This window comes from Apium graveolens, chromosome 3 (genome assembly GCF_009905375.1).
Source record: "Apium graveolens cultivar Ventura chromosome 3, ASM990537v1, whole genome shotgun sequence".
In the NCBI taxonomy this organism is placed as follows: Eukaryota; Viridiplantae; Streptophyta; class Magnoliopsida; order Apiales; family Apiaceae; genus Apium; species Apium graveolens.
Window position 1 is genome coordinate 185,839,916 of NC_133649.1, and position 25,179 is coordinate 185,865,094.

Here is a 25,179-nt window from a genome sequence, read left to right on the forward strand (position 1 = left end):
TGGAAGTAACTTTTTACCAGAAGCTTCAGATTTAGATGTGACTTTCTCTGATTTAAGTCTGGCTTCTTCTTCCTTTAAACTTTCCAAGTCCATCCCTGGATTTTCTTGAAGAAATAACTGTCTTGACATTTCCTCATCAAGATCTAGAAGTTCATCAGAACTTATCCTTTTACCAGCAGCAGAACTTATTCTTTTACCAGTATCAGAACTTGTTCTGTGACTAGCTTGTCTTGATGTAAATCTTCTACCTTGACTATGACCACTACCCATTCCAGAGTTTCCTTGGTCATCTTTTCCATCATCCTTTCCTTGCAGTGACTTGTTGGTTTTGCATTTGGACTTAATTACCTTCTCCCCCTTTTTGGCATCAGCAGGTAATAAAAGAGAGATAAGTAGTTCCACTGAGGTCTGGATTTCAGTAAGTTGCGATTGCTGAGAAGCTTGATTTGTCAGAATTTGATCAATCTGAGCTTGTTGCTTCTCTTGAGTTTTCTCAATATAAGCAACCCTGTCAATGGTAGGTTGGAAGAACTTTTTCTTATCAAGTTTCCAAACTTGTTCCTGTTTAATAAAGTTCTCCTGAATCTTGTGTAGCTCTGCATGAGTGTTGGAATGAAGACCTTGTAGATGTTTAGTACTCAATGCAGTGACTCTAAGCTGGGTTTTAAAATCATCAGAATTTAACATTTCATCAGCTTTAGTCAAGTGCTCAGCAAGATGTAAAGCATTTGGAACACATGAAACTGAGTTCCATTCCTTAGTCCACTCCTGTCCTGCAGGAGTTTCACTCCAAGGTACTGGTGCATCCCTGATAACAAACTCCTTTAGCAGTTCAGACTTAGGAAGAGTCAGTGGAGGAGTATGTCCTGAAGGACCTGCTGCATCAGCATCTACAGTTGTAGCAGCTTCACCAGTATCTCCAACATTTGCAGCATCAGAACTTAAAGAATCAGTATCTTCTGATAAGACAACTGTATGAGTAGCAATGGAGGCTTCAACATCCTCTAATTTCTGATCTGATACTAAGTTCTGATCAACAGCCATATCCTGATGCTCACCTAAAATCTGATCATCATCTTGATGCAAAGAAGGTGTTAGTGATAACTCAGGAGTTTGAACAGCATCAGTAACAGGTGTTGTGGAAGGATTATTTGCTGTTGGAGCTTCGAAGAAAAGTATTTCAGGCACAACCAAGTTCTGAATATCAATTTCAGCACTTGTGCCTGGATCAACAAGAGACATAGAAGGTGAATTAGCCTTGTCAGATACAGGTTCCTGAAATGGAGTTGATGGAGAAGAAGTGACTGGAGCAAATTCCTTGTCTTGGGAGATCAGAGATTCCTGATCCCCTTCCTTAGCTGCTTCCTCCTCATCATCTGAAACTGGCCTCTGTGCCCTCTGTTTCTTGTACTTCCTTGTTGATTTGGATTCCTTGGGAGTTGCAGGAACAGTCATACGTCTAAGCCTCTTGAGAAGCCTAGAACCCCCAATTGCAGAATCCTTCTGAGAAGTTGCCTTCTCAGCTTCATTTATCATAGGTTCTGAAGAAGGAACCTGATCTTCAGAATCTGTTTCATCTCTCAAAGTAATCCTCCTCTTCTTCTGAGATGTTTGAGGAACAGTCTTTGTTCTCTTTGGCTTAGAGGATATAGGCTTCACAGTAGGTGCTGAAGAAGAAGGTTGAGCAGTCTGTGAAGTGGAGAGATATGATTTGAGATAAGTTCTGAGGGTAGGTTGAGTAGAATGAGAGGTAGGGACTGAGGTTGATGGATTTTGGTTATGGTGAGTTGGTTGAACATTTGAGTAAACAGATTTGTAAGTAGCTGGATCAGCATTTACCAGAATCTGTTTCACAGACTGAGGAATCTGTAATTGTCTCACCATTGATTTCTTTGTGTCAGCATTTATCAGGTCGTTAAAGTACCTTTTTGCAACCTTAAAAGGTGGGGTTTGAGTGCTGACTAACTGGGGTTCAGCAGTACAATACGTATAAATAAGTTGACAGAATCTAGCAAAATAAACAACATCTCGATCCTCTGTCATCCTATCCCCAATAAAACCAATTATTCCAGTTGCAAAATCAAAATGAGTTTGATGGATAATAGCATACCCGATGTGCTGACTCAGAATTGGGATAGCATCATAATTAGAACATTTGTTCCCAAAAGCCTTGGTGATGCAATCGAAGAAGAAACTCCATTCTCTTCTGATATGAGCCCGTTTCAACTGTCCAAGTTTCGTCAGACTCTGTTCATATCCCAAATCAGTCATTAACCCCCGAAGTTCTGATTCCTCTGGTATAGAGAAGGTACAATCTTCTGGAAGATGTAATGCTCTTCGTACTGTACCAGGAGTGACTACATAGGAAGAATCACCCACTTGGAAGATAATACTGGGAGTTCCTCGTTTACCACCATCATCAAAAATTCCAGTCCTCCAGAACCGCAGAACTTGTTGACTTGAAAATAATTCAGGCTGAGTTAAGGCGTACCCAACCTCACTATGTGCAAGAAGATCTTGCACAAAATGCAATTCAGATGGAGCGTCAGCATGATCAAGAATTGCAGCATAGTTGTTTGGAACAAACTTTGCTCCATCAATGATTAAATCCTTTGGTGCCATGTGAAAAAATATTGAAATTCAAGTATGCCTGTTAGGTGTTTGAGATAATATCTGTATGAAAACAACGGAAATAGTAAAGTGAAGGAGAGTAAAAGTAAGAAGAGAGATAGAAGATGAAGAAATTAAAAAGATTAAAGAAATCTTCTCTCTGCTGTACTTATACAAAAGAAATATTACCGTTGGACACCTGTCAGACATGCAGTAATAACAGATAGTTACTGGGCTCGAGAAAACAGTAATCATGACTTACCCATTTGCCGAGTTTCAAGGAAAAACTGTTCCATTGATCAAGGGAAACAATTCAAATTTTAACCCGTTATCACTGATTGGATTATTTTGCACTGCAACATTAATATTCTGAAAATGAATCATGTTAAAAATGACCGAGATAATTTCGATGAATAAGTGCTGACAAAGAATCAGAACTTAAATCAGAACTTAAAACAAAATTTAAATGGTCATCAGAATATCAAGCAGGATTTAACAACACACACCTATATCAGAACTTAACAGTCATCAGAACATAATGTCTTAACTCGAACAAGGAATATCTATCTTAGTAAATACTCATACAAGTTCTTAGTTATGAACGTCAGAAATTAATCATCAGAACGTGTAACTAGAACTTGTCCTCAGAAGTTGTGCAGAAGTGACACAATGACTGTTTATCTAAAATAACATAGACCACCACAGAAATTTCATCATTCATATGGAGTGATGTGTGTGTGCATTAAGCTAAATAACAGACAAAAAGTAAAGTCTGATCTACTTCAGTACATCTTAGAAATAAGTCATAATTAAAATTTTGCTAAAGATCTGTCATTATCCTGAAACCTACTGATAAATGAGTTCATGCATGAGTTCACCTCTACTGTTTTTGTGCTAATTTTATGCATCTTTTGAAATTCTATTTTACAGAGGCTTCTCAGTGTAAGTGAGTCACGACTGTTTCTTAGAATTTATGCTATTATCAGAGTATTTCTCCAGTAATCATAGAGTGTGAAAAGTCACCAAGAAAATATTTTGCTTTTCTAATGCATATTTACTTAATACCAGCAATGCACTTGGGTCGTCCCTTTCACATTTTTACTCTAGATCTCAAAGGAGTACCTGATATTATTCTTTGATTATTGTTCTTCTTCTTTTGATAAGTGAGGTTTATCAGCACTTAGTACATTCAGCAGTTTTACTAGAATCAGAACTTAAACAGATGAGTAGCATTATTCTAATTTGTGACTTAGTAATAAGATATACAAAGTAAACTTAACTAAGCTCAGTTATCAGAATTTGCTTGTGTCATAAGATTTCCACAGAAATAACTACTTCTTTCATGGGATCATTTGTTTATTGAAGACTAGTAGGTCAGTATCTAGCACAGTTATCCTCATAGGATAGAATAGTTACTGAAACAGACATATCACTTATCAGAGTTTAGACACATATATCAGACAACAGTCAGTACTTGAAGACATTTATCAATTAATGCACAGAATATACAAAGAGATTAATTCTGTAAATACTGATCATAAAGTCTGATAACATAGAACAAGTTTAAGCAGATTTAGAGAAAGAACCTGAAATCATTCCAAGTTCATTTACCAATTTTGAAAAGGTAGCTTCACACAGTGGTTTTGTGAAGATATCTGCTACTTGTTGATCTGTGGGAACAAAATGCAATTCCACTGTACTTTCATCCACATGTTCCCTGATGAAATGGTACCTGATGCTGATGTGCTTTGTCATAGAGTGTTGAACTGGATTACCTGTCATAGCAATAGCACTTTGATTATCACAGTAAATAGGGATTTTGAAATATGTTAACCCATAATCCAGTAACTGATTCTTCATCCAGAGAATCTGTGCACAGCAGCTTCCTGCAGCAATATACTCTGCTTCTGCAGTTGATGTGGAAATTGACTTTTGTTTCTTGCTATACCAAGAAACCAATCTGCCTCCAAGAAATTGGCAGCTTCCACTAGTGCTTTTCCTGTCAATTTTGCAACCTGCAAAATCTGCATCTGAGTAACCTATTAATTTAAAATCTGATTCTCTAGGATACCATAATCCTAGATCAGCTGTTCCTTTAAGATACTTAAAGATTCTTTTTACAGCTGTTAAGTGAGGTTCTCTTGGATCTGCTTGAAATCTTGCACAAAGACAGGTAGCAAACATGATATCTGGTCTACTAGCAGTTAGATAGAGAAGTGAGCCAATCATACCTCTGTAATCAGTAATATCTACTGAATTACCAGTATCCTTATCCAGTTTTGTTGCAGTGGCCATGGGAGTGGATGCACTTGAACAGTCTTGCATTCCAAATTTTTTCAGCAAGTTTCTGGTGTACTTAGATTGACAAATAAAAGTTCCTTCTTCACTCTGCTTGACTTGAAGGCCCAGAAAATAACTAAGTTCTCCCATCATACTCATCTGATATCTTGACTGCATTAGATTGGCAAACTTTTTGCAAAGTTTGTCATTTGGAGACCCAAAAATGATATCATCAACATAAATCTGGATCAAAAGTAAGTCCTTGCCATGGTTGAGATAGAACAATGTTTTGTCAATAGTTCCTCTGTTGAATCCACTTTCCAGAAGAAACTGAGCTAAAGTCTCATACCATGCTCTAGGAGCTTGCTTAAGTCCATAAAGTGCTTTATCAAGCCTGTAGACATAATCTGGATGTTTGGAATCTACAAAGCCTGGAGGTTGTTCAACATATACTTCCTCTTCCAATTCTCCATTGAGAAAAGCACTTTTCACATCCATTTGAAAGACAGTAAACTTTTTGTGAGCAGCATAAGCCATGAATATCCTTATGGCTTCTAACCTAGCAACTGGAGCAAATGTTTCATCATAGTCAATTCCCTCATGTTGAGAATATCCTTTTGCAACCAGCCTTGCCTTGTTCCTTACAATTATGCCATCACTGTCAGTTTTGTTTCTGAATACCCACTTTGTACCAACAACCGATCTATTCTTGGGTCTTGGCACTAAGGTCCAGACTTTGTTTCTTTCAAATTCATTCAACTCTTCCTGCATTGCTTGCACCCAATCAGCATCTTGAAGAGCTTCTTCCACTTTCTTTGGCTCAGACTGAGAGAGAAAAGAATTGTAAAGACATTCATTCGAAGTACCTGTTCTAGTTCTGACACCTGCCTCAGGATTTCCAATTATTAAATCAGGTGTATGTGATTTTGTCCACTTCCTTGCAGATGGAAGATTTTCTCTAGAACTGGATGCTCCCCCATAATTCATGTTGTCTTCGATTTCATTTTCTGATGCTCCCACTGAAACTATGCTCTCTGAGTTGGATCCTTCAGTATTTAGATTTTCAGCACTGTCAGTACTTGGCTTATCAGAACTTGACGAATCAGAATTTGACGAGCCAGATGTATGTTCTGATGCTTCTTGAGATGTGATAAAATCTTGAGTATGCTCCCCCTGCAATGGTGCATCTTCCTTTGACGTAGTCACCACAGTTTCAATAACATCAGAGTTTAATTCATCAGAATTTACAGTATCAGAACTTAGACTGTCAGGACTTGAGATATCAGAATATGAATCTTCATTTTCAAATCTCAGCTTATCATGATCAATGCAATCTTCAAGTCCAGTGATCTTCTTGTCATCAAAAGAGACATTGATAGATTCCATGACCACTTTTGTTCTCAAATTATAGACTCTGAAGGCTTTTGTAGAAAGTGGATATCCTACAAAGATTCCCTCATCAGCTTTTAGATCAAACTTGGATAGCTGTTCAGGATGAGTCTTGAGAACAAAACACTTACATCCAAATACATGAAAGTATTTGAGATTTGGCTTCTTGTTCTTCACCATCTCATATGGTGTTTTTCCATGCTTGTTAATGAGTGTTGCATTTTGAGTAAAACAAGCAGTCTGCACAGCTTCAGCCCAGAAATAGGTTGGAAGCTTTGCTTCTTCAAGCATTGTTCGTGCAGCTTCAATTAGAGTTCTATTCTTCCTTTCAACAACTCCATTTTGCTGTGGAGTTCCAGGAGCAGAAAATTCCTGCTTTATTCCATGATTTTTGCAGAACTCTTCCATTATCCAATTCTTGAATTCAGTGTCATTATCACTCCTCAAAATTTTCACAGAATCTTTGATCAATTTATCCAGATGTTTGACATGATCAATCAGGATAGATGTAGTTTCACTTTTTGTGTGCAAGAAATACACCCATGTGTATCTGGTGAACTCATCTACTATGACCAACGCATATTTCTTCTTTGCAATAGACATGACATTCACTGGACCAAATAGATCAACATGAAGTAGATAGTAAGGCTCAAGAATTGATGATTCAGTCTTGCTCTTGAACGAAGATTTTCTTTGTTTAGCCTTCTGACATGAGTCACAAAGACCATCAGGAACAAACACTGATTTTGGCAGTCCTCTCACAAGATCTTTCTTGATCAGTTCATTTATCTTGTTGAAGTTTAAATGAGAGAGTTTCTTGTGCCAATTCCAGCTTTCTTCAGTTGAGGCTCTACTCACTAAACAGATTGCAGAACCATCAGAACTTGTTGAAAGCTTAGCTTCATAAATGTTACCACGCCTGAATCCCTTCAGAACAATTTTTCCTTTAGATTTACTAACTATTTCACAATGTTCTGCAAAGAAATCAACATGATAACCTCTGTCATAGATTTGACTTATACTCAGTAAGTTGTGTTTAAGTCCTGAGACCAGAGCTACATCTTTAATAATGACATTCCCAAGATTGATATTGCCATATCCCAAAGTTTTTCCAATGTTGCCATCTCCATAAGAAACACTTGGGCCAGCTTTCTCCACAAAGTCTGATAGTAGGGCCTTATTTCCAGTCATATGTCCTGAACATCCACTGTCCAGAACTAGAATATTTTTCCTGTTGCCCTGCAATCAAAAAGACCACTAATTATTAGTTTTAAGGACCCAGACTTGCTTGGATCCTTTGGCCTTTTTAGGTTTGTTAACATTTGCAGCGGATTTAACATCAGATTTTATGTTAACAGTTTTCTTATCAGACCTTATACTAGAAGGAACAACAGAAACTTTCTTTAAAGAAGGTTTTATTTGATAATAATCATAGTACAAACTATGATATTCCTTACAAGTATAAATGGAATGCCATAAACTACCACAATGAAAACAAGGATTTTGTGGTTTGTATCTAACAGACTGACTCTTAACTCCTGACTTTGTAGATAAGGAGTTAATATTCTTATTCTTCCTGCAAAAAGAAGCCAGATGGTTAGAACTTCCACAGTTATGACATGCTTTCCTAGGAGCATCAGGAACAGATTTATAGTTATTGCTTTTATTCACACCTTCCTTTCCATTCCTGTTTTTCCTAGGTGATTTTACCTTGTTTGCATCCTTAACATCTTTCAGCTTATGCTTAAGCTGCTTCTTTGTCATTAAGCCTATGTTAACTTCAGCTGTCTTTTCCTGTTTTAGTTTGTCAGAAGCTAATTCCTTTTTAACTTCTGATTTCTCATTTTCGGATTTTTCAGTTACAAACTTAACAGGTTTTAACTTCGGCTTTTGCTTATCAACAGGCTTAATTTCTACAGTTCCTTTTTCATTTTCTCCATAGCCTAAACCCTCTTTCCAGTTTCCACTGCTTAGCAAATTTTGAGTTGTTTTGCCAGAGTTAGTCCAAGTTTTGATAATCTCTCTCTCCTTTTCTAACTCAGTTTTTAGAGATTCATTCATTTTTAGCACTTCATCCCTAATATAAAAATCATTATCTCTATCCTGCTGAGTTTGATGAAACATGACTAACTCTTTTTCTAAGAAATCATTTCTTTTCTTAAAAGCAAGATTTTCAGAAGTTAATCTTTCACATGTTAAAGTTTGATCTCTATAACTAACAAACATGGTTTTAAGATATCTTCTCAACTCATCAATATCATCAGTATGAAAAGCATAAGTAGTCTGAGGTACCTTTGTTTCAGCAACTTCAGAACTGCTCTCAGAACTTGATTTATCAGCATTTGCCATCAATGCATAGTTCTCCTCACTTTCAGAGTCTGAGGTGTCTGTCCAGCTTTTCTGCTTTGTGACAAGAGCTTTGCCTTTGTCATTCTTGGTCTTCTTGCAATCAGGAGATATGTGGCCTTTCTCACCACAATTATAACATTTAACATTAGCGTAATCTCCTCTGTCAGACTTTCCTCCTTTTCCTTCAGATCTTCTGAAATTCTTCTTATCAGAACTTATGCCTTTCCTGGAAAACATCTTTCCCTTCCTGAACTTCCTGTATGCAATCTTTGTGATTCCTTTCACCATAAGAGCACACAGCTTCATCATCTCCTCATCAGCATCAGTTTCAGGCAAGCTTTCAGAATCTGAGTCATCATCACTCTCAGAACTTGATGACTCAGTATCAGATTTTATGATAAGAGCTTTACCCTTATCTTTCTTTGAGGAAGGTGGTTTGGGGGATTCCTCTTCAACCTTGAGAGCAACTGTCCTTGACTTTCCTCCTTTTCTCTTGCTTCTTTGTTCCATCTCAAGTTCATGGGTCTTGAGCATTCCATAGATTTCATCAAGAGTTGTTTCATCAAGATTGTAGTTGTCTCTTATTGTTGTTGCCTTCAAATCCCAACATTCAGGAAGAGCTAACAGGAATTTGAGGTTTGTATCTTCAAGATCATACTCCTTATTTACTAATGACAAGTCATTCAAGAGTTTGACAAATCTATCATATACATCAGTCAATGACTCATTAGTCCTAGAGTCAAAGTGTTCATACTCTTGAGTGAGTATTGTCTTCCTGTTCTTCTTAACTGTTTCAGTTCCTTGACACCTTGTCTCCAGTGCATCCCATATCTCCTTAGCAGTCTTGCAGTTGATTACCCTGTTTGACATTACATTATCAATGGCACTATGCAATAAGTGACGTACCTTGGCATCCTTAGCAATAGATGCTATATCTTCAGCAGTGTAATCAGTCTTTTCCTTTGGTACGGTCATTGCTGCTTCACCTGCAACTACAACAGCGAGCTTGGTAGGTTTGTGAGGCCCTTCCCTGATTCTATCAAGGTATTCTGGATCTGTTGCTTCCAGAAACATGGTCATCCTCACCTTCCATATGGGATATTCAGATGGTCTCAATATGGGAACTCTGATAGTCTCATATCGACTCTGAGTTGATATCTTTGATGATTCCTCAGTTTTGGTAGGCTTAGTTGGAGTTTCTGTGTCAGACATGATTGTGTTTGGATCTTTAACTGTATGTGTGTTAACAGATAGCTCTGATACCACTTGTTAGGTCACACTTTCACTGTAGAGAGGATGAATACAGTGTTTATTACAATCAAATCAAACTTCAAGAACTTATGTAACAGAAAACAAACTTTATTTAAACAATAAACTCTGTTACAATCTGGAACTGTTATCTCTCAGTGATGAACAAAATATCACGAGAGCTTCTAGAGTTATAATAAATAATATTCTCGATAATGATAACACCTCTAGTGTAAACTCTATTTCTGTGTTTATATACTACACAGTTACAAGATATTCGCTAATTGATATGGAATATAATTCTGCTTCCTAAAATATATCAATCAGATATCTTCTATTCCAAGTATTCCATTCTTCACGGAATTCCTTCTTCATGCATATCTCTTCTTATGTTTATCTTGATCTTCTTAACTTTAATCAGCTACTGTCCTTATCTGATCGTCCTTCAGCACTTAAGTTCTGATATCTATCTCCTGATAACATAAGTACTGATATCCCTTAAGTTCTGACTTCCAGTACCTTAAGTTCTGACTTCCAGTATAAGTACTGATCAGTTAAGTACTGATTTGTTCTGTTCAAATAAGATCTGAAATCTAAACATAAAACATATTAGCCATGACATTATCAAATATATCTAACACTCTCTCGATCACTAAAGCCTTGTTGAGAACAGACTCGTACGTCTGAAGTTCAAATGACGCCACTGAATTCCTGATGTCCCTTCGAAGTCCCTCTTTCAATCTTCGTGCTCGACTTCTCTCATCTTCCACTAAGGTCGACGCATACTTCGCAAGCTTTGTAAATTCTGCTTCATATTCAATGACGGTTTTTCCACCTTGTTGCAGCGGAATGAAGTCCCTCTCTTTCTACAGACGAACTATTCTAGGAAAGTACTTGTCCTCTAAAGCCTTCTTGAACTTTTCCCAAGTGTACGGTTCAGGATTTTCTTCAAGATTTTATGTCTCGTTCTTCCTCTTCTCCATGAGCCACCAGTCGTAAGCGCTTCGTTGCAATTGGTACACAGGTAAGGTCACCTTCTGCTGCTCGTTTCTCTCAAGAAGTCCGAAAGCTTTTTCCATCTCTTGGATCCTTATCTCAACGATAGCCGAGTCTGTAACTCCATCAAAAGTTGGCGGGTTTAAATGCTTGAACTGAGAGACGATATTAGGCTTCGGTTGCTGATTCACAAGTACAACTAGAGTTTCAGCCAGCTGGTCAAAGACATTTCCTCCATCATTGTTTCCTTGATTGTGATTGTTCTGATTCTCGTTGTTGTTCTGGTTATTACCGTTCTCCCCGTCCATGTTTTCGAAAACACACAAAACAATTTTATAGTATATTCGAATATAAAATAATTAAAAGTTACTCTATCAGTCAATTGAGATGTATACATTTGGTCTCTTTTGGTCTGTGTATTGAGTTTTAAAAAAAGTGAAATATTGTGAGAAAAAAGTTTAAAAAAGTGGGTAAAGTAGATGGGTCAATTAATATTTAATATATAAATTATTATATTAGAAAAAAAGCATAAGTGGGTGTAATAAATTTTTATATTATAAGATATTTACTTTTTTTGGTAAATTTTAAAATATATAGAATTGAATGAGATATCCAAAAATTGAAAAATATATAGAAATGAATGGAAATGAGGGAGTAATATATTTTTAAAAAATCTAAAATTTAGAATAATCAAATATATCTAATAAGTACTATATGAATTTAAAATTAGAATATTTTTTAATTTAAAAAATAAGTGCAAAGTAGATATAAATATGTAAATGTAAATTTACAATTTGGCTAGTAATCTGATGGAAAGAAGAACGTGTTAATCCCAAAAAGCAGGACACGTAGAAGTAATTAACACAGTAACAGTCAACTCAATTTACAAGAGCGGGCCATTTAAATACCTACAAGGTAATTACCTATAAATTACTGTTTAAAGTACTTCAATTATTACTGCATTTATCATCACCTCAAGAGAATACCAAGGACGATCATAAACACAACACGTTGATGCAAAATATATGTTTCATTCATAAAAATTTGATAAACCTATAGGTAGCAAATATGTGAAAGAAAAAAGTTGAGTATCCGTTTGGAAAATTTTAAAATAAATAGTTTATGATTTAAATTAACTAAGTGACTTATAAGTAATAAGTAAATAAATACTTATAAGTTATATGAGTGTTTGAATAATTTTACTTATAAGTTATAATTTTTTTTAATTAAATGAACTAAAATAAATAAATTTTCAATTTAATTAGCTTAATTCATGAATTTTTAAATTGAATTAACATTTAAAATATATATTTTAAAACTAAAGTTAATAAAAATGTGAAAAATCAAAATAAGTTAATAAAAAGTACGTAGTTACTTAAATTCAACTTATCAGCTTATAAGTTATAAATTCGACTTATAAATTGGATCGACAAACTCTCATAAATAATTAAGGCCAGATAAGTAACTTATAAGTAAACAGCCAAACATAGCCTTAATATACATGTGAAGGGCAAATGACATTAACATAAAGCAGGGACCATTATGTACAATCATCATGCCTCACTTTTGGCTACCACCACAAAAAAAAAAAAAAAAAACTCAGTTATTACTTATGCATATCAGATCCACCTAATATTTCCAATTCAACCTTTCTTCCATGCCGTTCCTTTACATTTTCCCTCTGTTTTTCTTTTAACTATTGTATCAATTCTGGAATGAGCTTGAGCAGAAATGACAACTCTCTTTGAGTGAACCGAGGCTTGGCTTTTATCACCTCTACCTTATCCAATTCTTCATCCATAATCATATCCTCAGTTTTTGGACTGATCATATCATAAACAGCCTCCGTGATTTCTTCAACAAAATCAACAATTACTCCTTCAATTCCCATTAAATATTGCATGTACACGGCTTCTGCCACATTACTGCAACATATGAAGGCTTGTTAAGTAAAATTGTGACTTGAAACAGATATAAATCCGAGAAGGGTCGAAATTATTAGCAACTTACTTTAATTTTCCGTATGTAAGGAGGGAAAGATTTGATTCTTTAATCTTGCTAACTACACTAGGATTTCTGAAAATCCCCTTAACTTCAGAAACAATGCCTTCAAGTCCACCTTCTAAGCATAACTTGTGTGCTTCCTCTAATGAGTTCCTTCTCACATCATAGTATTTCTCTGTTCCTCCATTTGTTAGGAAAAATACCTGATTTCAATCCCATTATTAGTTAGCACTGTTTATTTATATATTCACTGTATGTATGTGTACGTATAAATTGTGTGTGTAAACTTACAGGGAAGGTGCTCTGCATTTTTTTGACAATAAGAGCTGCATCAGGCTGGAAAGTTGAAAATATGACAGGCCTTTCATTTGCATGTTCAGACACCACCTAAAATCCAGATAATAAATTTAGTCAAAAACTCTGAATAAACTTTAAATTAAAATATTTAGGAAAACGGTCAGGTGAGATACCTGTAAAATGGTTTGAAGAACATGAACAAGATAGTCCTGTTCATATACGATATAATCATCAAATTTCAATTCAATGTTGAACCCCAAACGAGGGTTGACTTGCTTAAAAGCTTCTTCAAGTGTGCAAGATGGTTCATCAATTTCAACATCCCAGCTAACTATCTTGCCATCTTTGGTTTTCCTGTACAGAGATTTTCCTGTTTTTCCGGTCTGTCTTTGAGGTCCATATTCAAGAAACTCGCATAGAGATAATTCTGTCACTCTCTTCTCAAAGATGGTACCCTGAAATTATTAATTTTATATATTGCCATTAATCAAATTAATTCATAAAGAACAAAGATAAGTAGATGTAATAAGACTGCATAGATGCAACTTACATTTTGTTGAGAAAGGATGAAGTTGTCATGGAAGATGACAGGAAAGCCATCTTTAGTAACCTGGACATCAAATTCAACGAAATCTAAAGGAAAGGCAGCGGCCGTATTGAAGGAGGAAATGGAATTCTCTTTATAAGCCTTCATTCTCCGATCACCGGAATTCAACATATTCATTCCATGCCCTCTATGCCCAATTACTGTGAACTTTGGTATCTTAAATCCACCCTTTCCCATATCGACACCTGTTTCATACATAAATATCGTTAACATGCATTCCAATTTTCGAATCTACCTAATCACATATATCCACTCGTATTTTCGTATTTAAATTTTTGTAATCGAACAGTTACTAAATAAAACACAAATACATGCATGTATTCAAATTATATAAGTACCTTGGGGCAAGCGGTTAGAATAAAGAGCGATGGATGCATTTTCATGAATTTGATCAAGATTCGGAACTTCGGAAACATGAACGGCCTTAAGAGCCATTTTTTTGTAACAAGAAAAAAGGGTTACGGAGGGAGAGATGAAGAATATATGTGGTTATTATGTTAAAGGGAGAAAAATGTGATGAATAAGAATCGAAGATAAATGGAGTTGGAGATTAGGTATATAAAGGAAGGTGGGAGAAGAATGAAGCCCTGCATGGAGGAGGAGGAGGATGATGAACAAGGCATTTTGGATCCTTCCTGAATGCCTGGAATATTCCTCTCCCTCCTCTTCAAATTATTATTATGCTTCTGGATATTCCACTTTTTTTAAATAAATTTTCCTTTTCTTCCCCCTTCTTTTTTTATTCCCACTTCTCTTTTATTACGTCACTTATCCTCCGCTATCACCACCGTATATTTTCTTACTTTTCCTACAATTATGGGATTGACAAATATTTATTTTTTGACAAGTTACTTTATTATTACATGATAATTTTATCCAATTTTTAACAAAGATCGTGGCCGCGTGGTCAAGGATATACCTCTGTATACTTATCATTTATTTATTTATTTTTAATAAAAATACGTGGATGTGATGTGTAGCCACGCTAATACTGATCCGTGTGATCCCTGACATACTAATCTTGTTTCATCAGGACACTTCATTTCCTAACATGAATCTTTCGTCCGACTCGGGACCTGTAAGGAGACTTTCGGAATGCATGCCTATAGAAAAAATATGTCTAAATGATATACCATTTATCAATTAAATATAATAAAATTTAAAACATAATTATTATACTAATATACACAGTTAATATGAATATAAAATTAAAATTACTTGATAGTAACAACCGAATACCATCATAATAGTGTTATAAAATGGAATCAACTTGAGATATATTAGAGATTCATGGCTATGAATATAAATTCATGGCCATAAATTTTTTCAGGGTTTTTTTTATCAGTAACTAATACTCCCTCTGTTCTTTTAATATATGACGTTTGATTTTGGCACACATATTTAGGAGGGTTGACCACATAGCTAGAATTATTATTTTTAAAAAATTCTTTTTTTGAATAAAAATATGAGATCAAAAATTTTATTCACAAAAAGATTTTTTCGAAAAAAAATATTTTAACTATATGGTCAAACCTCCTAAACATGTGTACTAGAAAGTCAAACGTCAGATAATAAAAAACATAGGGAGTAGTTGGAAGTTTGTTCCTTTCTAAAAAGACTCAAATTTTCATGTTTGAATTTAAGACATTTTCTTAGTGGAATCCATAAATAAATGGAGTTGTAATGGCTAGTTTGAAATGGGTTTGTGGTTGATTAAGTTGTAAAAACTTAAGTACCACATTCATATGGTAAAAGAGAGTTGGTGGCTTTATATAGTATAACATGCAAGTGTAGTGCACAACTACTAAGGCATGTGGGTAGGCATGAGTGTTGTGTGGGCCTCACGCACACACACACACGATCCGCCGTCGCCTCGCCACGACACGACTCGACTCGGGTCGGGTCAGGTCGAAGGACGATTTGGGTGAATGTCTTGGCGTCTCGCGTACGCGAGGTGACCTGGGCGAGGGATTTTACTATTAAACCAAACATACCCAGTATATCTCGCTTTCGCAGGGTCTGGGGAGGGTAAGATGTACGCAGCCTTCCCCTCATTCATAAGAATGAAGAGACTGTTTTTCGAAAGACCCCCGGCTTGTGTGTGTATGTGCACAATATATAAAAAGTGTAAAAGTTTTAACTAAAAAAATAAAAATAAAAATTGATGACATAGTGATCGAGACAAATTTGAGCCTATGACATTATTTACATAGGATTTACCTAATTCCAAATGCATTTAACATTTCTCAAATACCTAGACATAACTGTTCTCGTCAACACGGGCTGAAAATGAGGTTCATGAACAATACTGTTCTCGTCAACACGGACTGAAAAGCACGCTCAGCAGCGCGTCGCTGTTTCCTTGATCCCTTAAAAGATGATGACCATCGCAAGAAAACAGTCATTAAACAAATCCAATCATCGCACGCTTTTTCATCCAAAACCAAACCATTAGTCTTTTCGCACTACACCGTGAACGACAACCGCTATTCCACTCAACAACGTCGATGTCACATTCCAAAACCTTAATATAAATAAATAGTGACTTAATATAGTATTTTAATATAAATATTATGTGCTAGAATTTGTTAGTGGGCCTAGAATTTATGGGTTTGGGCCTGTCTAACTGTTACAGTCCTAAATAATATTCATATTGAAATATGTTTTAAAAAAGATTTATTTTAATTAAAACTGATCAGTTACGTTTTTAGGATTTTAATTAAGAAAAACGTTTTTGAGATAAACGGATATATGATAAGTGGATTTTATATCCACTTGTAATGCTTTATTACAAGCTTAAATTGGTGTTTTGGACTCAATTTGTTGGTATTTTGATGTGTTTTTGTGTTATTGCATTTCAGGTATCAGTTAAATGAAGAAAAGAGCTTTTAAAGGAAATATGATGAAAAGTGATCAGAATTGGAAGCCAAGACCATTGTCAAGTTGTAGAGAATCTCAATAGCTTCGCGTGGACAGTTGAATCGCCTAATTCTGACGAGTAGAACTCAAGTTATGGTCAAAACAAGATTCATCAGAATATTTTTCCAGTCAGTAGCTGAGCGCCCGCTCAGCAGAGCTGAGCGCCCACTAAAAGAGCTGAGCGCCCGCTCAGGAGAGCTGAGCGGCCGCTCAGGGCGCGGCCGGTCGCTGATTTCGCTGAAAAAGCCTTTTTTGAGTGGAATTTGACGATTTTAAGGGTCCAGGTCCACTAGGGGCGTATATATACTTAAAAAAAAGGGTTTTCATCATCCGGGAAGATTGGGATACCAAGGACAAGACCTAGAAGCATAGAACAACTCCGAAAAAGAAGATCTTGTTTTCAACTTGTGATTCTTTGAATTAGTTGTAACTTTGGATGCTCATTTTCGTTCTTGTTGAACCTAGATCTCGTTTATTCGTACTTTGATTATTATTCAGTTTATTAAGACCTTGTTTTATACCATGCTTTCATTGGAACCCATGGTGACGATGAGTTCAATTATGGGCTAATCGTTATTATGGGGTTCTAGCGGATTTACTTATGGATTTCAATAATTAATTTATTTTGATATCTTGGTGTATGGTGATTGATTGATATCCTGGTATTGGTTGTGCTTATTCGTCTTATGTACGTAGCTAACATATAAGGTAGCGTGTTAATCTCTATTGAAGCGACAGTGAATATAGAGGTTTAGAACTTGCCATGCTAGCATAGGTTCATGTATTGTATGCATGATTTGTGGATAACTCTAACCATCTTACTTGCCTTATGTAATCAAGATAGATAACTTGTGCTTAAACCGTTATGTTGTCAAATTCTATAGACATATAGGGTCTCAATATAATTGGTGCCTATTCAGCTTCTATCTCTTTTGTGGATGTCTGGTAGAATGGTACTCGTACAACAAAAGTTGGCGTTTATCAGTTTCGTGTTATCTGATTAGTGTCATCACCATCACATGCTAAGGTTAAGAATAATAAGGCTATTGAATGAAGTATTTAATGAAGTTAGGATCCCATGTTTGTCATATATAGTAATTCAACCTCAATTCTCTTAGTTAATGTTATTTAGTATAATCTCTTAGTTTAATAAAAACCCAATTTGTTATTTGTCTTAGCATTGAGCGATAACCATACATTGTTGCATAGGTGCATAAATTGAACTTAACCTAAACCAGTCTCTGGGGGAACGAATCTGATTTATATCTTATACTACTTGCGAACGCGTATACTTGCGTGAATATTAGCGCGTATTTTCGCCCTAACAAGTTTTTGGCGCCGCTGCCGGGGACTCGGTGTTAATTTTTAGTTTATGTGCTTGTCATCAGTGGTCGTTAAAGTTCACTGACTCGGATTCTTTTACTTTCACAGTTTATTTGTTTGTGTTTCAGGTACTCATTACAATGGGAGATCCAGCAGCACGAACGAAAGCCTTGATGGATTTTTCTCAACCCAAGATCAATGGCATTCAATCTAGCATTGTCCGGCCAGCTATCACAACTAATAACTTTGAGATCAAGTCTGACATAATTCAATGGGTGCAGAATTCAATCCAGTTTGGGGGTTCTTCAACGGAAGATCCCAATATGCACATTAGGGATTTCATTAAGATCTGCGACACTGTAACACCCCCAAATCCGGGGTCGGGGATCCGGGTTGTCACGAGTTCCATTTCCCTTAATAACACCCACTCTTAATAAATAATCAACTACTCTGTACTGTGACCCCACAATAAACACACACACCACAAGTTATAGTCTCAGAGATGAATATCCAAAAATAATCACAAGTCGTTTTATTCCACAATTATATGCCAATACACCTTAAACAGGTTTCTGAATAAATTTACATTTCTTTGCCATTATTACAATTCATAAATATACATAATCTGATACATCAAAAGTTGAAAGCCTAGCCTATTGGTAGTTCCTACCTCAGCTACAGCGATATCAATGCCAAGGAAGCTGCGGAACGTTTCCTATCCGCTCGCGAATTGGGAGCTTGGTCCTGTTCATCTTGTCTATCTGATGTTGTGTGATGAAAGAAAAAAGCAAGGGTGAGCAGCAAGCCCACCAAAATAATATGTATAATGATTAACAATATATGAGCCTTCTCATAGTACTCATGAAGGTCTTGGTCAAAAGAAATGAACCAAGATGATATCTTAATGCGATGAAGTCGCAAAATATTCAGTATATATATACATATATACTTTTTAAAATATTGGAAGTCCTCTTCCATGCATAATACACACAGAGTTCCAGTGTATAGCTGTATAAAAATATCGTTGCAAGGTGATCTCATATATCTAACCTTGTCTCAACATTTTTCTGAAAATCTTTGTCATGCATAAGATAATCATTTACTAGATATAAGTTTAAAAGATGAAGTTACAAGATACTCCAATATACTTATATCTTTTCCAAATACTACTTGAACTACCACCATTCAAGTTATAATTGGTTTCCAAAGTTCATCACATAGATGAGACTACAAGACCAGATTTGAATAGATTAAATCTTTAAAATATCATCAAAATAAAATGAAGTTACGAGATACTTCATTTGATGCAAACATCATTTTGAAAACTTCACCCTGCCAACACTCAATAATCGCCCAACCGTAGCCTTTCTATCGAAGTGCTCTGGGTAGTGTTGCAGAAATATCCAATTGGATGATGAACTCATTACGGGAGTTTGCCGCGCCAGGAAGACCACTTACGATGATCAGTCGTAGTAGTGCAACCCCACCATTTTCTACATGTAGAGGAGAACCTGTCGGATTTACTTGTCAACCGAACACTGAACTCCTAAGGAATGGACCGCCTTAGCGGAACTTCCAGGCCATTTGGGCCAATATAATAAGGCTGGGCCGGCGCCACTCGACCACTTACGCCACTCCTAGTTCAGATGAAATCCATGACTCTGAAACGTAAAGCTCGTTCCCTCTTTCCCCAAGTAGAAACTTGTTGATACGGCTCCACCAAGAAGTCGTATCTAGTTGGAAAGGAAAACTCACCGATATTTCCCAGGCGATGCCTGTTAATGGATTAACTTGTTCCAAGAATTTTACTTCCCGAGTGTTGGGTAAGTAATTAATTCATTTATCAAAACAGCAACCTTGTTGCGAATATAAAACACACCACAGAGCCGGATCCCTCAGGTTTTGAGCGAGTATTTAAATCCCCTTCGAAAGGAGGATCTCAAATATAAAAATGAGTTTTGGGATCCGCTCTAACTTTTAAAAATCATTTTGAAGACTCGCAAAACATTTTTAAGAATGTTTGGAGTGATGCTGATTTAACAAGGTAAATCAGTCCCAATATATTAGAAAATATCTGAATATTATTATTTAAATAATATTCCCATAAAGAATAATCTTTATAAAAATAATTGAAGTAGAAGTTTTAAAACTTATACTTGAAATGAATATTAAATAACCAAAGATATACCTATACGAAAGTACTATCTTTATTTGAATAATCAAAAGTGAGTTTGATTATCGACACCTTATTCTTTAATAAAATAAAGAATATATCTCAGCAAATAATCGGAGTCATAGATCCTCAAATGAATATTCAAATAATATTCAATAAATAAAATAAGCTGAGTCATAAGCCCTCGAATGAATATTCGAAATAATATTCAATAAATAAGCTGAGTCATAAGCCCTCGAATGAATATTATAAATAATATTCATTAAATAAAATAAAGGAGTCATACATCCTCAAATGAATATCCAAGTAATATTCAATAAATAATATAAAGGAGTCATAAGTCCTCGAATGAATATTCAAGATAATATTCATTAATAAAATCAAGTTATCGAATAAACCTTATTCGATTAATAGTTTTGAAAACTATAAACATATATATATATATAAATATATATATATAAAATCTACTCGGGATCCTCGACTCCCGGTTTTAGAAAATGTTTTCACCTTTGGGTCCCTATACTAAGGGTATATGCAAATTACTGCTATTCTCTAGCATAGGTATTATCAACTGAACCAACAGATATATTTGGCAAGAATACGAAACAGGCATGCATATATATACCATATCAGCATGCTTCAATATATCGCAACATTTGCTAATTAACCAACATGCATCTATCGCAAGATAATGCATATACATATATACATCACAACAACAGTATAACGGATAGAAAACTTGCCTGAGCGACTTGGGGTGAAAAAAAGCTCGGAACGAGTCTGGTAACCTATAAACAACAAGTAAGTTGGAATTAAACCAAAGTCACTTGTAAATCTATACTTTAACTAACTTAGACTCTAACGCTTGTTTTGCGCTTACTGATTTGCTTAAGTCACTCGGGTACCCTCGGCTCCACCATTTTTAATAATTTAACCTTTACGAGTTTTAAGGCGATTCCTTCACGAGTGTCTTACTAACTGCCTAACACACTTACCATAAATGTTTCATACATTAATTAACCCTTTTTGGTCTTTAACCTATGTTTCAAAGTAAAGCGAGGGGAAAAGTTTCGTTCGCGAAACGCCGTTACTTGAAACGGTCGTTTCTCCTAAACCGTACATCGGAATCAAACGAAGTACATATCAAAACGAAGCTCGTAACATGAACTATCTAAACATGGCAATGGTCAAAATCTAGCAGGGTGTTCTTGGGTCCAAATGTTATGAACAAAAGCAGTCTAAAGTAAATCGGACATTACGATGGCTATATTTACGCGATTACCAATGTTTAAACTACTCCAATTAACCACCAACCAACTCATAACAATCAATACAACAAAAATTTACCTAAACCATACCACATCAGTCCATAATCTCCAAGGTTTTCAACTCAAACAACCACAATCAAGACCTATGAACTATAATCAAGCTTCAATTACCAAAACACTTCCAAATCAAACCAAACTACTAATAATCACAATCCATGCTTCTCATTTCACAAAACCAACCATTAAGCTTACTAACAAATAAATTAAAGGCTAGGGTTTGAAGTTTATACCTTCCTTGGGAGGTGTTAAGTTGCTAGGAAGCCTTAGGGAGCCTCCTACAAGCTTGATCTTTCCAAAGAAATCAAGAACACAAAGTTAGGCTTTGAAGTTTCTAAAAGTCCGATTTAAAGAACTGTAAAAATGAGGGTCTTCCCATGATTATTTGGACGAGACTTGTGAACAAGAGTTGTAGGCCATCTTAATACCTTTCCAATGAGCTATAGAACACAATATTTGAGTGAGAAATGAAGGAGATACAGCAGTTTTAGTGTGCTGGTTCTGTTTTGGCCGAGAGCATGAAGAACAATGCCTTGGTTTCTTTTTTGATTTTGATGAAAAATGATTTGCTTGGCTTGGTTGGTTTGATTTTTGTGTTTGTTTTAGTAAATTACCTAGTTGCCCTTGATTTTGTGTGGTTAAAAAGCCACCACATCTCCTTCCTTCCCATGTCATGCTTGTGTCATCCTCATGATGTCATCCTCCCCTCCTTGTCCTCTTCTCATTGGTTGGGTGACATCATCCTCTCTAATCCCTTTGATTAACTTCCTAATTGTTTGCCTAATGACCGCTGATCTGTTATACAGTTCGCTTAACTTTCGTTTTCGTTTATCGTTTGAGGGATCATACCCGGGATCTTATTACTTAGGTTCCCTTAACCTTTCTCAATACATTATATTCCTTTTTATGATCCTCTATTATAATCCTTTAATTTAAATCCTTTTATCCTGTGACCTTATACTCAATTCTTTCCGTATCTATTGGATTTCCGGGAAAAATCAAAGTGTTCGGATTTGGATTCTGACGATCTTTACATACACTTATATCCCATATAAAGTACTAATAAAATCTCAGAATATCCATATCAGAACCCCTACATAGTGTGGCATGAAAAGTTTTCTCATTCAGCTAAAACACTATTCACAAGGGTTATAAAAAGTTCAAAATTTTGGGAGTTATTACAGTCTCCCCTCCTTAAAAGGATTCCGTCCCGGAATCAGATAGAAAACAGTTGGGGATGCTTTTCTAGCATTGTGCCTTCTAACTCTCTAGTCAATTTCCCACATTATGGTTCTACCACCAAACTCTGACTAGTTTGATAACCCTTCTCCTAAGCACTTGTCCCTTTTCGATCTATAACCCTTTCTGGTTGCTCCCTATAGGTTATGTCTGGTCGCATGCCTATGCGCTCATATGCCCCTATTTATCTGGCATCCGAATTACATTTTCTTAACATTGATACGTGGAACACATTATGAACTTGCTACATATTCGGGGGTAGGGCTAGCTCATATGCTATCTTCCCAATATGTCTTAATATATCCAAGGGTCCAACAATTCGTGGACTTAGCTTCCCTTTCTTTCCGAACCTCATCCTTCCTTTCTAAGGGAATACCTATAATAATACTAGGTCCCCCACTTCCTATTTCTTGTCCTTTCGTGTCAAATCAACATACTTCATGTTCCCATCTTGGGCTACTACCAGCCGTCCTCTGATTAAAATCTATTATATCCTTGATCCTTTGGACTACTGCGGGTCCGAACATCTTGCGTTCTACAACTTCATCCTAACATAAGGGAGATCGACATTGTCTTCCCTCAAGGATCTCATAAGGCGATATCTCAATATTGACATGTGATCTATTATCGTAAGAAAACTCAATCCGTGTTAAGTGATCATTCCAAATTCTTTCAAGTCTATCGCATGGAATTTTATCACAGCTTCTAGCACTATAGCTTTGGCGTCTCAATACCCATTCTTTTCCAGTTCGTAATCGCTACTACCTTCCGTTCCTAATATTATACTGGTTATACTTTTGCTCGTTAGCGTTCTATAACCTTTTAATAACCACGTCAACCTTAGTATCACGAATGTATTTCCATTCCGAATACTACCACAACTTTATTACTCCTTTTTCAGCTGTTTCTATTTCCCAAAGTTTGATCAATCATATAGAAGTAAATGAATTTGTTGAGAGATCACTATGATCATGAACACTTGTTATATCGCTTAGTTAGTACAGAAGGTGGCCAGCCTTTAGTACTTGACAAGCAATTTAAACAATAGATGGTATCCTACTAGGCTTCTATCACACAGATAGATAGTCATTCGGCAATAACTCCCCTTTCTGGAAGGGTTGTTCTTCTCAGCTTACATGAAATGAAAAGAAGAGAAAAGAACGAATTGAAGAGAATTGTATATATGAAAAAAATATACTGCCACAAAATATCTGGCTTGGAATCTACCTCTGAACTATAGAGGTTTGTCATAGGAGAACAAAACATATATGTATTTATATCAACATCAAGTATTATAGCATCGTATTTCACGTGCCTAAATATTTTCGCTATCCCGTCCATCATTCTATGGACCCATGCCCTTCCTCGAGCTTATACACAATTACCTTTGAAACTCCCTCGACATCGAAAATCAAACCTGGGATCTCATTCTAGACATCATCGTTACTAGAATTCTATGCTTGCACCGTAACCTTCCTCGTATAATAATACGACTCTCTATTGATAAGAAAGAATAATTATTCAATAGGTAGATACTCTACTTAATTAGTCTATCAATGTTCTATCAATGATAACTTATACACTACCATGACCCGATTAGTGGTACTCAATCTCAACACCCATTCCAATACAACTCTCACGATTGTAATCAACTCATTACTCGTGGAATCATTACTGCATTACTATGGTCCACCACTGACCTACTGTCGTCATTCACCTTTCCATAAAATCTTAATATCTAACCATACGGAGTCCATACATGTCATATCAAATCCTTCTAAGGAGGTAACATTATCACCATTCATGATTCATGAAGAACACTCCTGATCCTGACATACATACATGACATGAAGCAGATAAAAGTGCAGAAGAGTTTCAATCAAAGCAACGATAGCAGGTTAATACCATTCTTAATCATACGCCCTAAATAGAAGACTTAACTCAAGGGTTCATCTAGTCCTTTTTGAAACATGGTCCTGGCTTATCTCAAGATAGGACCTTCTAAGATAGATAGCCGGTTCATGGCGATTACACGAATTAAACCTTTACCAACTACTATTACGGTTGGGTATTGCACAGTCATCAGGAGGAATGTCAATCTTCCAAACCATAATACAACCTTCACAGTTTTAACCATCATCACTGTATTCTTTTGGCACAATATAATCTTTTCCAATAATTCGGGCTGTATTCCTATCTCAAACAGCTTTTCGGTACCGGCTCCGGTTACCTTCACTACTATTTCCAAAATCTCTTATAAACTCTCCCAAAGACATTATCATCTTGAGTCTCTCCTTTTTACTAAGGGCATCAGCCACCACATTGGCTTTCCCCGAATGATAAAGAATCTCCCAATCATTATTCTTGATTAGCTCTAAGTGCCTCATCTGGCATATGTTGAGCTCTTTCTACGTGAAAAT

General features: G+C 35.9%; 1 protein-coding gene across 1 annotated transcript; it reads right to left on the reverse strand.

The window, feature by feature from the left end:
- Positions 1-12,312: 12,312 nt before the first annotated feature.
- On the reverse strand, positions 12,313-14,483 carry LOC141712973 (glycerophosphodiester phosphodiesterase GDPD1, chloroplastic-like). Its single transcript, XM_074516132.1, has 6 exons — positions 14,119-14,483; positions 13,724-13,965; positions 13,347-13,628; positions 13,168-13,263; positions 12,883-13,079; positions 12,313-12,797 (listed from the first exon to the last, which is right to left on the reverse strand). Exons 1-6 carry the CDS (start codon positions 14,213-14,215, stop codon positions 12,569-12,571), a joined length of 1,143 nt encoding a protein of 380 aa, XP_074372233.1. The 5' UTR covers positions 14,216-14,483; the 3' UTR covers positions 12,313-12,568.
- Between the last annotated feature and the right edge of the window lie 10,696 nt (positions 14,484-25,179).

Excerpts from the sequence above, each read along its gene's own strand:
- LOC141712973 (XM_074516132.1), bottom strand. The coding sequence starts at position 14,215 with ATGGCTCTTAAGGCCGTTCATGTTTCCGAAGTTCCGAATCTTGATCAA. Across the intron at positions 13,629-13,723 it reads TCATCCTTTCTCAACAAAAT|GGTACCATCTTTGAGAAGAG; the intron begins GTAAGTTGCATC and ends TAATAATTTCAG. Across the intron at positions 13,264-13,346 it reads TTCTTCAAACCATTTTACAG|GTGGTGTCTGAACATGCAAA; the intron begins GTATCTCACCTG and ends TCTGGATTTTAG.